At 40.5% G+C, this 14,722-nt stretch overlaps 1 protein-coding gene across 1 annotated transcript in view; it reads right to left on the minus strand.

The window, feature by feature from the left end:
- LOC115255253 (mucin-2) overlaps window positions 1-14,722 on the minus strand; it is a 240,229-nt gene that overhangs the window by 47,384 nt on the left and 178,123 nt on the right. The window contains exons 5-7 of the mRNA XM_029853199.2: window positions 6,730-8,077; window positions 5,931-6,635; window positions 5,239-5,802 (exon numbers count right to left, since the gene is read on the minus strand). Coding sequence (XP_029709059.1) covers window positions 5,239-5,802; window positions 5,931-6,635; window positions 6,730-8,077 — 2,617 coding nt within the window. The remainder of the gene's footprint in view (window positions 1-5,238; window positions 5,803-5,930; window positions 6,636-6,729; window positions 8,078-14,722) is intronic.

Raw genomic sequence — 14,722 nt, forward strand, 5'->3', positions numbered from 1 at the left:
GCTTGTACAGCAAAAATGTTTGTTGGGTATTCAGTCTTTTTTCCAAAGGTTCTCTCAGCAACACCTGCCAAAATTACTCCAAACTCTATTCCTTGCCAATTTTAACCTTTCAGGACGCGCGCCATCAAGCAGCTGAAACTGCACCTCGCCCACGCTGTATACGGCGAGCGAGGTTTTTTGGTAGTGTTGTACCTTTGACAACGGCGCGCGTCCTGAACGGCTAAAGGATTCAAAAAAAAAAAAAAACGATGGTTTCTGGAAACCCCGTTTGTCCAGGTTATTTCAAATATTTCTTAAAATTTTCATTTTATTCAGAAATTTTCAAGAATTCCCCCTGGATTTTCTGTTTTTGCTGGTTTTTCTACAAAAATTACCCCAGGTGAAATTGTGCACCAATTCTATATGGTAAGGTTAGACAATATCTCCAGGCTAGTTTTTAGAAGCGCTTCCAAGAATTCCTTAAGAAAATCCCCCAGGATTTCTCAGAAGCGTATGGAGGGATTTATTCTAGAATTCTACCAGTACCTTTGTCTGTAATTTCTGCAGGGATTTCTGTTGGCAATTTTCAACAGAATTTTCTTGGAAATTCCTTTACAGGACTTCCCCAGTAATCCCTCCAGAAATTTGTGAAGTAATTTTTCTTGGGATTGTTTCCAGAATTCCTCTAGAGATATATCATGTTTATCGTTCTAGGAGTGAAGGAGGAGAGTCTTAAGGAGATATTCTCTCAGGTCGTGATCCAGAGATAAATTTTGAAATTGTTTCACAAATTTTTGTTCCGGAATCCCTCTAGGATTTTTTATAGAATTTCTTCTCGGAACTTCCAAAAGTACCGTCAGGAGGTTTTGAGGGAATTTTTGAAAAAAATCCCGCAATAATCTCCGATGGGATCGCAGAAGATATTTCTGATGGACTCACAGGAGCATTTCCTAAAAAAAACAAGTTTGTAGGAACTACTGCAGGAATCCATGAATAACTTTCTCAAGAGATAATAGAAGCAATCCTTGGGTGAATTTCCGAATGAATCTCTGAAGAATTCTAAAATAACTATTTGGAGGAATTTCTTAAAAACTCTATGTAATGTTTTAAAAGAATTTTTTGCTGATGAATAAATCCCTGAAAATTCAGAAGAAGTCTATGGAGATATTTTTACGGAATCCCTGAAGGATTTTCAGAAGGAATCAGAATGGAATTTGAGAGAAATCTGCAGTATGATCCGTGTACAAATCTTACGAAGTACTCTTGAATAAATCTCCAGAGGAATATCGAAAAATCCCAGGGAAATTGTTGAAGTAATCCCAGTAGAAATTTCTGCAGGGTTTCCTGGAGAAAGTGCTCGGAAAACTATTGATGAAAATTCTTAGAAAAATCTTTTCATAAAATTGTTGGAATATTTTCTGAAAATATTCTTGGAACCATCTTTGTACGCATTTCTGAAGCAATTCCGCCAGAATACGAATGGAAACTCTTAGATAAGCATCTGAAAAGATCCTTTAAAATTTAGATATTTGGAAAAAAAAGTCCTGTGAAAATCCATTGAAAATTCTTTTGAATAAATTATTTGAAGAATCTGTGGAGAAATTCTACATCTTTGGAAGAATTCCTGTATGATTTTCTAGATGAATTCTTGAAGAAACTTTTGGAGATGTTTCTGTGGAAATTTCCAATAATTTCTTCTGAGAGTCTCCAAAAGGTAATTGCAGCGAGTTTTGAGAGAATACCTGATACAATTTTCGTAGGAATCTCTGAAAGAATCGCAGGGGCTATTTCAGACGGAACCACAATTTCTAAAAAAAAAATCTTGTTGGAACTGCTTCTGGGATCCCTGAAGGAGTTTCTCAAGGGATTATTGGAGGAACCCTTGGAAGAATTTCCGAGAGAATTCCTGTTGAAATCTTAAATATTTTTTGAAGGAATTTCTGAATCCTCCATGAAATTTTATTTAAAAGAATTTCTTGTTGATGCTAATGAAAAAAAAAAATCCCTGAAATATTCCGAAGTAGTCTATGGAGATATTTTGACGGAATCCCTGGAGGAATTTGGGAGGAATCTGAATGGAGTTTCTGAAGATACCTCTGAAGGAATTTCTGAAGAAAACAACAGTAGAATTCTTGTACAAATCTCAGAAAGTTCTTTTGACTGAGGAATATTTAGAAACTCCAAGGAAATTCTGGAAGGCATCCCTGGAAAAATTTGCGAAGTTTTTCCTGGAAAATACCTGGAAACTCATGGAAAATTCTTACAGAAATCATTTAATAGACTTCTTGGAGGATTTTTTGAAAAAATTCTTGGAGCAATATCACTAAAAAAGGAAAGATCACTTAAATAACACTTTAAATGTTTACATAGGGTAGCCATCCGAAATTCCTAGAAAACTCCTAAATTCTTTACAAAATCCGTGGAGAAATTCTTATTGTTCGGAAGAATCAGATTTTTTTTGGATGAATCCCTGAAGACACTTCTGAAGATATTTCTAATATAATTTTCTATGAAATATCCAAACTAATTCCTGAACCAATCTATGTTGGATTTCCACAAGATAAACCTGTGCAAATTTTTGAAGGACTATCTGAAAACTTTCTGAAGAAGGCAAGAGCAGCGTTCAAGAAAGAATTCTTGTAAGAATTTCTGAAGGAATATTCGTTGAACATTTTGAAAGTAATTCCTGATTGAACCCATGGTAATCTTCCTGAAACATTTTTCAGAGAAATTTATGTAGAAATTCCTGAGGGAATATCTGAAAGAAGCAGTGGAGCAATAATTCCTGGAATAATTTCGTGAGAAACCGCCATTAGACTTCAGGACCGAATTCCTGAAGGAACAATTTCGAAAGGAATCCACAGAAGATTTCTCAAAAAAAATCTTACGTTAAACTTTTGAAGGAAATTCATAATGAATTTCTAGAAGAATCTTTACGGAAGAATTCTTGAAGATAACCTTGGCATTTCTGAAGGAGGCAAAGAAAAATTGCGTCTAGGAGGAAGCTTGGAACTTGGAGGAATTCTGAACTTTTGATTTTTTGAAGGAATCGCTGAAATCATTTCTGATGGAACCGAATTCCTACAAATTTCTAAAAAATTATAATAAGGAATTTCTAAGAAACCAAATAGAAGATTTTCTAGAGAGGAATTCTTGGCGTAGTTTCAGGATAATCCTCTACAGGGTAGAGTAGAGTAAATTTTAGAGGAATTTCTCAAGCGAACCATGAAAGATGTTCTAGTAGAACTTTCAGAAGGAATCCGTGGAAAGTTTTCCGAATGAAATTCTTAGAGGATTTTCCAATGGAATCCAGAGGACAGTTTCAGAAGAAATTCAAGGAAGATTTGAAAATAAATTCTTAGAATAATCGGGATAATTTCTGGAAAACTTTGGAGAAAATTCTAAATTTTAAAACTGATAATTTTCTGAGGGAATTTCAGAAAGAGTCCCTAAAAGAAATTTTCTGAGAAATTTTTGAAGGCCTTCCTGAAAGAATGGCTTGAAATTTCCCAGGAAGATTTTCTGAATGAATTGATGGAGGAAGTTCTGAAGAAATACTTAGAGATTTTTTTTACAGGAATCCATGGAGGGTTTTCCAATATATTTGAAAAAATTATTGAGGAATAAAAAGAGTTTCCGAAGAAATCACTGACAGATATCAGAAAAAAATATGGAGGATTTCCTAAAGCAATCCATACAAGGTTTTCTACAACAATCTTTTTTTTTAAATGGGACTAAAAGCTAATGGTTACGGCAAGGTGATGGTCTTTCGTGCTTGCTGTTCAACATTGCTTTGGAGGGTGTAATAAGAAAAGCGGGGATATACACGAGTGGGACGATTTTCACGAAGTCCGTTCAGCTGCTTGGTTTCGCCGATGATATTGATATTATTGCTCGTAAATTTGAGACGATGGCGGAAACGTACATCCGACTAAAGAGTGAAGCCAGGCGAATCGGATTAGTCATCAATGTGTCGAAAACAAAGTACATGATGGCAAAAGGCTCCAGGGAGGAATCACCGCGCCCGCCACCCCGAATTCATATCGACGGTGATGAAATCGAGGCGGTTGAAGAATTCGTGTACTTGGGCTCACTGGTGACCGCCGACAACGACACCAGCAGAGAAATTCAGAGGCGCATTGTGGCAGGAAATCGTTCTTACTTTGGACTCCGCAGAACTCTACGATCGAATAAAGTTCGCCGTAACACGAAGTTAACCATCTACAAAACGTTGATTAGACCGGTCGTCCTCTATGGGCACGAAACATGGACCCTACGTGCAGAGGACCAACGCGTCCTTGGAGTTTTCGAACGGAAGGTGTTGCGTACCATCTACGGCGGAGTGCAGATGGAAGACGGGACTTGGAGAAGGCGAATGAACCACGAGCTGCATCAGCTGCTGAGAAAACCAACCATCGTCCATACCGCGAAAATCGGGAGGCTACGGTGGGCGGGTCACGTCATCAGGATGTCGGATAGCAACCCGACCAAAATGGTTCTCGAGAGTCATCCGACCGGTACAAGAAGACGTGGAGCGCAGCGAGCTAGGTGGGTCGACCAAGTGGAGGACGATCTGCGGACCCTACGCAGAGTGCGGAACTGGAGACAAACAGCCATGGACCGAGTGGAATGGAGGCGGCTACTATGTACAGCAGAGGCCACCCCGGCCTTAGCCTGACCGGTAAGGCAAGTAAGAGCTAATGGAATACCTCAATTAATCCCTGTAAGAAAATAAAGAAATACCTCGAGAAAATTTCAAAAAAAATCTTCGATAGTTTTTTAATGGAAGTAGAGGAGAATTTGTAGACATAATCCTTGAATAAACTTTTGAAGTATTGCCGGGACCAATTTCCAAAAGAATCCGTAAATTATTTCGTATAATTTGGAGGAATTACTGACCCTGGAAGAAGTCCCAATATCATAGAGGTATGTTCAAAATAAAAGGTCACAAAAGAGAGAGGATCTGACCATAGTCTACGGTTCATACAAATTTCAAAAATGTTTTATGGACAATAGTCTACGAAAAAGGTTGAGGTTCAGAGATGACCAAAAATGAGTTCACGTAGCTTATGGACAGCTCCTAACGACATTCACAAACGTGTTCCAATGTTAAAATTTACGCGTTTACCCCAAAAGCGCCTTTCTCACCAATCCCCCCCTACAACTTTCCATCTCGTGTCGAACAGCAAAAAAACGGCAGGAATCTGGTAGTTATTAGAGTAAATGCACTCTCTGAGAGCGAACTTGGTTTGAACTTACCGGCACGATAATCGATGCCCTCGAGCAGTGGCACGGTTGTGGTGGACGACGACGAGGAGGTCGTAAAGTCGGGCGACATCGTGACTCCTCCGTCCGGCGACGTGGAGCTGCTGGCGGTCGTCGAGGTGACATTGTCCGCTGGAAACCGTACCGGCATACCGGTGCTGGTGCTGATGTTGAACATCGATGCAATCGATTGGAGGGAACTGGTGATGTTGAGGGTTGTTGTGCTGGTGATGGTGGTCGAATCGACCGCGGTGCTCGGTGAACTGGTGGACCAAGTCGTGTTCGGATATCGGTTGGCTTCGGTTACCGTTGTGGTGGTGGGTTCTGCGGTCGATTCGTAACTTTCGTAGCTGGAACTTTCCTCTTCGCCGGATTCTTCCTCGCTGCCGCTTCCTTCTTCGGAACTGGACTCTTCGGTGGTGGAATCCGTGATGGATTCGACGGTGGATGGGTCCACGGTGGAGAAGAACTGAGTAGTCGACGGGAGCTTCGGTGAACTCGTCGTTGGACCGAAAATCTCTATGAGAATCTCCGGGGCGGAAGTTGTAGGTGTGGTAGCTAGATTGGGGAAAGAATTCAAGCGTTAAAAAGAGAAGACTCGTAGAAGTTTGAAAGATTAAAAAATTAAAACACAGTTTACGATACAGTAGTGGATCAAGCTGACAAATTCATGCACAACATATTACCCGGTGAGGTCTCCTGTTCTGTGGTAGTGGTAGTAGTGAGCACCATGCTTGTTGGGGCTAATGAACTGGTGGATGATTCTACACTTGTACTACTAGTGACATGCGGTGGAGTGGTGTCAGTTACCGTGCTGCTACTGGTGGTCTCAGTAGCAGCCGTACTGGGGCTTGGAGTCGTTCGTTCACTAGTGGACACTATTGTGGGCGTTGTGGTAGTGAGCATAGTCGTTGTCGGCTCCGCTCTAGTGGTCGTTGCAATCTTCTCTTCTGTGGTCAGAGTGCTTGGGCTATCAGCAGTGCTGGTAGTGGCACTAGCCGTTGTGGTCTTTTTCGTAGTAATGGGTGCAAACGTACTACTGGTGGTAGTGACTTCTTCGGACATGCTAGGCGGAGATGTAACAGGACTCTCCTCTGTGGAAGGCGAGGATGCAAGTTGCGAATGAGAGATGAGGTCGCCGGATATGGTCTGGTTAGTTTCGTCATGAATGGTGTAGATGTAGGCCGCTTCCGGAAGCAGCGGATCAAGTGGCGGTAGAATGATGTCCGGCGAGGGTTCTGGGTCCTCGAGGTCGATCAGCGATGCGGAGGATGACGATGAGGTTTGAGTGGGTGAGCTGTGATTGTTAGTCTGATTGGCGCTGAGCACCTCCTCCGGGGTTAGTGTATGAATCAGTATCCAACTGTTGGACGTAGTGGGACCTGTAGGCGCTGATGGGCGAATGGCATTAGTTACGGTTGGATGATTGCTAACAACATGTGAAATGGTCAGAAGATGACACTGATCTGGATGGATGAATCTTACCTGGGTCGGAGGGGAGCTTCTCGCTACTGGAGGGTTCGTCCACAATGCTGGACCAGGTAACTAAACCGGCGCCAGCGGTGGTCTCATCCAGGGAGTTTTCGGTCTGTGAAGTCTCCGGTTGATAGTCAGCGTCGGCAGGAGGCGTGATGCGTCCTGCGGGAGTAGTCTTTGTCGTTCTAACAGTCGTGGTTGTCGGAGGTTCTGTCGTGGTAGAGGTTGTTGTAGTTTTCGTTGTCGTTGTTGGAGCTGAGGTAGTGGTTTTCGTAGTCGTTGAAGGTGTTGTGGTCCTGGTAGTTGTCGAAGGAGTAGTCGTGGAGGTCGAAGGCACGGTACTACTGACCGTAGTAGTTCTTCGATGAGCCATTGTAGTTTGAGGAGTGGTGGTTGGCTTTTCACGTGTTTCTTTCACTGTTGTACCAACGGTGGTTTCTATCGAAGAAAGTTCCTGACCAGCAGATGTAAGGAGGTCTTCAATAAGGTGTTCTAGTGAAGTTGCTGGTACGGTGACAATTTCAGCTGTTGGCCTAGGTCGTGGTCGAGGTGCTTTGGTGGTTTCCGGTTCCGTCACGGTAGTAGCAGTTGTCGTTGGTCTTCGTCGGACTGGTGGTCGTGTAAGCGGTTGAATCGTTGGAGGTCTTCGAGATGGTATGAAATAGGTGGACTCCTCGGAAGACGTGGATAAAGTGGTAGTTGGTTTTCGTGTTTGAGTTGTCGTGCGTCTAACGGTTGTCGAACTGGTAGTAGTCGGTTGATTGGGTGAACTGGTGGTTACCTCAGCAGATGTCGTCGGTATCCGTGTAACCGTTGACCATGTCGTCACATTTCGTCTAACTTCTTGGAAGGTCGTCATTGTAGATTTGGGCGTTGTTGTCTGAGTTGTTGGTCTTTTTGTTGTATTCCGACTGGGCGTTGGTCTCCTAGTCTTGTACGGTTTGGTTGTGTTTCTTGGAGGTGTTCTCCGAGTAGTCGTCGTTCGTTTGGTTGTCTCGGCTTCTCCTGATCCGGGGTTCTTACTGCTTTGAACATACTGAAAAGTGGAAAATTCTTGATACTCGGTCGTCGTGGAAGGTGTTTCGTCCTTCTGTTCCAGTTTCACAGTGGTCGCTGTCGCTGTGGAGTTTCTTCGGCTGAATTTTGTAGTTGTTCGGCGGGTTGTTGTTGATGAAGTGCTAACTAACTCATATTTGGTAGTGCTGTTTGGTTTAGCCGACGTGGGCAATATCGTTTCCGTTAGTGGAGGTTTCTTACTCATATCGATCACAGTTGGATGGTGCTGGTAGTGGGTACCTGAGTGGTTGTTGTCTATACTGTTGTCCGTAATTTCGTATTTGAACAACAGGCTGTCATCCTGGAAGACAAGGTGTACAGAACATAAATTAGAGTTTCTGCAGCATTGCACAATGGAAAAGTAGGGTATAGGTAGCGTTATATTATATGTATTATCTCAGCTCGGGGTGAACGTTGGATTATGTATAGGGAATATATTGTGTATGCGAGTAGTTAAAAAAATAATTGCAGTGACTACACTTTTGACGATAGTAAAGCAGGGTCTTGTATCGGGCAGGTATACCTATTTTGGGCACTTGCCGCTATAACTAAGTCAACTTCATACCAATTAATTTTATTAGGGTTAGATACTGCGCGTATCTCACCGTGTGCTAAAAATTACGTTATTAAATAGGTCCAAATTGGCCTCGGTTATAGCGGCAAGTGCCCAGATATATACACCTGCTCAAATGATAAAGTACTCTAAATACTGGGTCGTATGAATAAAAAAGTGGTGAACTTTACTACTTGTAGTATCTTTTCAAAAATAGATGGAGATTCAAACGGGTGATATCGGGTGATTCATAAGCAAGTTATATAAAAAAAGATCTGGATAACCGTGCTAAACGAAAAAGGTGAGGGTTAGCAAGTCGTAGCAAGATGACAATTCCGCTAATATGCTGCAAATTCCAAGTGAACGCAGACGAATCTGGAGGCTTAGTCCATCTAGTAGTTCCTTTACAAGAAACATCTCTTGGAAAGCCTTCCAGTATTGCTCACAAGATTTCTTCAATATGTTCACGGCATTTTCATGGCATTTCTTCAATAAATTCTTCTGGGATTCTCCGGATTTCCCCTGGAGTTATTCACGCGAATCTTATCAATATTTTTCTTTTCATTTTTTTTCCATTGATTCATTACTCCCAGAGTCCCTCGCAAGATTTCCCCCGTTATTCCTACTGCGTTTTACCTAGGAAAAAAATCGTGGGATTTCTTTCAGGATTTAACCCGGTATCTCCACAGGTGTTTCTCTCGGGATATTTCTCCGATGTTGTTGTGGTATTTTTCCTAGAATTGCTCGCGAGACTCCTCTAATGATTTGCTGCGATTCCTTGCCACAGGATTTCCCTAGAAGATCTGCTCTGATTTCTAATAAACTGTTGAAAGTTTATTCCAGAGATTTCTACTAGAGATTTCTACTAGAGCCCTCTGAGGATTTCCTTCAGGAGTTTTTCAAGAATTGTCTGCAGGAGTTTTACCCGGGATTTCTTCCGAACCTTCACCTTTAATATCATCAAGAAATATACGTGAGAGTTCTCTTGGAAGAGTTTCTTCCGGGATTTCTACAGGAATTTTCCGCAGGATGTTTTGTTAAAAGTTCTAGCGGAATTTCTTTTAATTTTTTTCTCACATACATTTTTCTCGGAAATAACCTCCAAGACTTCTTTTAGAAGATACCTTCCGAAGTTGATCCTAGGATGTCTCCAATCTTAATTCCATCCAGAGTTTTTTTTTTATTTCTGTACCTACAGGAACTACAGATATCTTTTGATAGGAAAAAAGACATCTCTTTTTTATGTGTTGTGTATAAATGTTTCGGCTTTCAATTGATGTAAAATTTTTGATAATAGATGGTTGCCAACATCATGGGAAAAAAGTTTTAGTATAAAAATTCAAGTTTGCGGCCAAAATCAATATGGCTGACCCAACTTTTAGTAACTATAAATAGTTGCTCTTTGTTCCCTCTTTTCAACAACGTTTCGTTTTCCTTACTATTTTGGCGAAGACTTTCAAAAAATCGCCACCTTAAGCATTTTTAAAGGGAAGGTGTAAATAGTGGGCTGGTCTCAGGAGCAACTACAGATATTTATCATGGAGTTCTTTCTGCGGTTTTTTTTTTCAAGCCTTTCCTCGTTGTTGCTCACAAAATTTTGTGCAGTGGTCCTTCCAAAATTATTTTTGAGAAATTTTCTCGGGATTACTACCAGAGTTCTTTCTGGAATCCCCACCAAAATTTTTCCCGAGATACTTGGTGTTCCTTTTCAGGCTTCTTCAAGAAGTTCCAGAAGGTTTTTCTCAGAAGTTATTCTCGGGACTCCTGCTGGGATAATCTACAAAATTACTTTTCAGAAATTCCCAAAAAAAATATCAGTAAAAACAGGTAAAATCATGTGAAAAAAAAAACTCTGCAAGTACTTATTGGATATAGGGTATTGTACCATTTGGGCAGGTGTACCTATTTTGGGCACTTGCCGCTATAACCAAGTCAATTTCAAACCGATTGAACCGATTGATTTGAATTTTCGTACAGAGTTAGATACTGTACGTGCCTAACTCTACACAAAATTTCAAATCAATCGGTTTGAAATTGACTTAGTTATAGCGGTTGGGCACTTGACCCTATTTATCTCGAGAGGAACATCAAGCGAAAAAAATCTGAGAATAATCCCGGACGGAAATATTAGGGAAACCCATGAAGGAACATAGAAAACCTCTGAAAGAAATTCAAGAGGAAATCCTAGAGAAATCTAGGAAAACTTTTAAAAGAAATCCCTAGAAGAACACCCGGTAGAAATTCAAAAAAAAAACATCTGACTGGAGCACCAGACAGTAGCTCATTTTGCCCCACCCTACTACCAACTCTTTGAAGCATATTTTTTCAACAAAATAATTATACAAATAGTTGAAAAGTGTTACAAATACATTTCATTGGCCTACACTGAGGATACTGTTCGTATGTTTTTCATAGTTCTCATAAGATGTGGTATTTTTTAAGGTATTTTTATTTTTTCATCATTTCATAGTTCTCGTGTGCTTTTCATACATCGAAAAGCGAAATCCAATAGACTTATTGTATGAAAAATCTCATAAGAAGCTTCGTATGAAAATCATAGGATGTGTTGTGAAACACCATTGCTAAAAAAACAACAAAACCTTTTATTGGCTTCTAACCACTTCAACTTCCACAGCGTCGATGGGCGGATGAGTCAAGCACGCACTCGCCAACCTTAACGTTCCTGGTTCGAATCCAGGGAGCGATTTTTTTTATTTGTGCAAAATATTTCATAAACATATGTATGATAGTCATAAGTCATAGTTTCAATTTTTATACGTTGTCGGTATGATTTTCATACGTGAGTATTATGAAATTTATACAGTAACAGTATGACAATAATAGTTGGCGCTTTGAATCCAAAATCATAGTTCGTAACTATGATTTTCGCAAGAAATTCTTGTGGCTAAAAATCATAGTTGATTCGTATGATTTTCGGAGTTGCAGTATCCTCAGTGTAGGGAATATGAAGAAAATCGATAGATGCCCACTAAGTTGTGATTTCGATTCCCAAAACCTTAGTTTAGGTCACCTGATTCTTATGATATTTTCCCAGTACATGACCACTTTACACATTTTGATTATTTTTTCAAGGTGAACGGATTTTTTGACTAATGTTTTGTCATCGACTCATTGGATTTAAGTTAATTAAGCTACAATAAAGCAATTTGATTTGTTAATTAGAAGATTTACAGTGAAAATACAAAGTGCTCATTGTGCCCCACCTGCTCATTATGCCCCGCCTATCCCTACTTGTCCTCTCGGTTTGACTCGAACACACAACTTCTACTACTATCTTCCAGTCTTCTCGTGGTGTAGTGGTAACGCTCTTGTCCAGAGAGTAGATGTCTTGAGTTCGAGTCTTACTGAGAGGACGAGTAACTTTTTCTCATATTCGACTCCAATTTGTCCATCTCCCACTCAGTCAGTATTTATTAAGTCCAGTTTTTGTAAGTCTATGTCATACTGCTAAATTTTGTCAAAGACACCATCTTTCTAAGTTATTAGGATTCTGAGCTATAAGATTTCTAAAATTTGCAAGTACACTTGCCCCACCTAGTGGCTGAACTCCAGAACAATGGTTCCATTTTATGTAAGTCTCTGTCATACTGATCAATTTTACCGAAGACACCAACTATCAAAGTTACCAGGATTCTGAGCTATGAGATTTCCAAAATGTGCATGTTCACTAGCGCCGACTAGTGGCAGAATTCCTAAACAAGTGTTCGCTTTTATGTAAGTCTATGTCATACTAAATAACTTTGCCGAAGACACCAACTTTCTAAGTTATCACAATTTTGAGCTATGAGATTTCTAAAATTTGTATGTTTACTAGCACCGCCTAATGGCACAATTCCGAACCAAGTGTCCCGTTTTATGTAAGTCTATATCATACTGATCAACTATGGCGAAGACACCAACCTTTTATGTTATCAGGATTCTGAGCTATGAGATTTCTAAAATTTTCATGTTCGCCGCCCAGTGGCAGAATTACGAAACAAGTATTCTATTTTATGTAAGCCTATATATCATACTGATCAACTTTGCCGAAGACACCAGGTTATGAAAATTTACATGCTCATTAGCGCCACCCATGGAGGAATTTCGAACTTCGCAACTCATCATCTGTTATTGGCGTACCCAACAACTTTCCAGTAGACACTATCCTTCCAAATTATCAGGGTCTGGACCTGTCGCATATCGTAACGTTTGCTTAACAACCTGATATGGTTCCTGTAGTGCAATGTAACATCAAACTGTTGATGGTACTTCTAGCGGCCAATTTGCCAACTAATCATATGAACAAAAGTTCTAAATGGTAGATCTTTTCAAGCCCTTAAACTTTGCCGAAGAAAGTATTGCGCTATGTCTTAGCACACCCAAGATAATAGGCCACACCCCCAAAAAGCCGAAATCCCATAGCGCTCCTAGTCTCCTATAACGCTCACCCCTGTCTAGTAAAAGTCCGTTTATTAAGAATTCGTTTAGTAAGAGAATTGACTGTATTCTCAATAAATGCGAGCCAAGAGAGTAGTGATTGGACAAATTTTGACTCATTATTTTGATAAAATCCCTACGGTTTATTCAACACCTGCGAAAAAGTGTGGTTACATTCTACCCATCCATTTTCGATGCCAATCGATCAAGATCTGCTAACGAGCAATTGAAAAACAAAATCGTGATAGGCAATTTGTCGGTTATAAATATATATCGCTTTCCACAGCGCTCACCTTGGCGAGGGAGATCGCCTTCTTATTGCCGGAATCGAGCAATGCAAAGGGACTTAAACCAAGGTTATTGTGTATGACTGATTCGATAAAGCACTCAAAATATTTCGAACAAAACAAGGGGAATGCTTTACCGGCCTCATTGAACGAATAGCCTCTATTGAACTGAGGCTATCCTCTCTCTCTCTTCTTGGCGTAACGTCCTCACTGGGACAAAGCCTGCTTCTCAGCTTAGTGTTCTATGAGCACTTCCACAGTTATTAACTGAGAGCTTCCTCTGCCAATGACCATTTTGCATGTGTATATCGTGTGGCAGGCACGAAGATACTCTATGCCCAAGGAAGTCAAGGAAATTTCCTTTACGAAAAGATCCTGGACCGACCGGGAATCGAACCCGTCACCCTCAGCATGGTCATGCTGAATACCCGTGCGTTTACCGCCTCGGCTATATGGGTTCTTACAACTGAGGCTATCCGTAAACATGAAATAGGGAGAGAGCGAGGGAAGAGAGGCAATTCGCTCTAATGTGTAATATATAGTCAGGGTGGCCAGATGGTTTTCTTCGATATCGGTAGACTTAATGAATAAAAATCGGTAGGCTAGAAAATTAACTTGAAATGAAATTCTCAACAAAATCAGACATTTCGAGTTGAATATTTGAGAACATAGATCCCCGTAGGACATAGGCCTCGAGTAGTGAATTTAAAATCATGGGAAATATTGAACTAACATAAAAGCAAGCACTGTAAAATGCAGCTTCGCCCTAAGCTTTCTAACCGTCTTCTTTCCAGAGATTCATCCATGGATAGCTTCAGACATTCTCTCAAGTATTTCTGCTGAGATTTCATCAGGATTTTATGCTGAATTTTGGGATCCATGCGGGATTCATTCTTCAAGAGGTGGGATTTCTTCAGGAGTTTCTCCAACGATTCCTCCAGAAATGATATCCGGGCCTTGGGGCAAGACACTGTGCTGGAGAGTACATTTTCCTTCACGGAGTTGCTCGGAATTTCTCCGGATTGCTCCTGTTTTTACTTGGGTATTGCCTGATTTATCGCAAAATCAAAACAATATTGCCCGATATCTCGGTTTTCTTGCAGTTTTAGGGGTGTTTTTCAACAAATTTCGTCGATCATTGGTGAAAAGAGTTACTCAGAATTTCTCAGAGTTACTCTCGTTTCCACAGTGTCTTGCCCCTAGATACTACTAGTGTGTCAGATAATTTATCAAATTCGAGGAAAATATCGACTACAGTCAGGTTTTTTTAACGCGGTTTTCATTTACGCGGCCGCGTATATGAAAACTCCATACAAAAAAAAATCATCGTCTTATTTTTGCATGATTCGTCGAGAAATGGTGAGACTTTTTTTACGCGGTTTTTTTTTTGGATTTTGAACTGAGTTTTTTTACGCGGTACGTATCCCCGCGTAAAAATAACCTGACTGTATATACGTCAATTCTGCATATCCAGTGGAATCATTTGTTTTAGATCCGTCAGTTTATTATTATTATTATTATTATTATTATCTTTATTAACGAGATTTTCAGGGCTGGTTCATCTTGGATACATGATCCATCAGTGAAAAACCTGTTTTCAAACAACTGACATGCCCAAACTTGCTAGCAAACATTTTTGTAACGTGTTCAGATCGGAGCGGATCTGGAA

The sequence above is a fragment of the Aedes albopictus genome, chromosome 2, assembly GCF_035046485.1.
Source record: "Aedes albopictus strain Foshan chromosome 2, AalbF5, whole genome shotgun sequence".
NCBI classification, from domain to species: domain Eukaryota; kingdom Metazoa; phylum Arthropoda; class Insecta; order Diptera; family Culicidae; genus Aedes; species Aedes albopictus.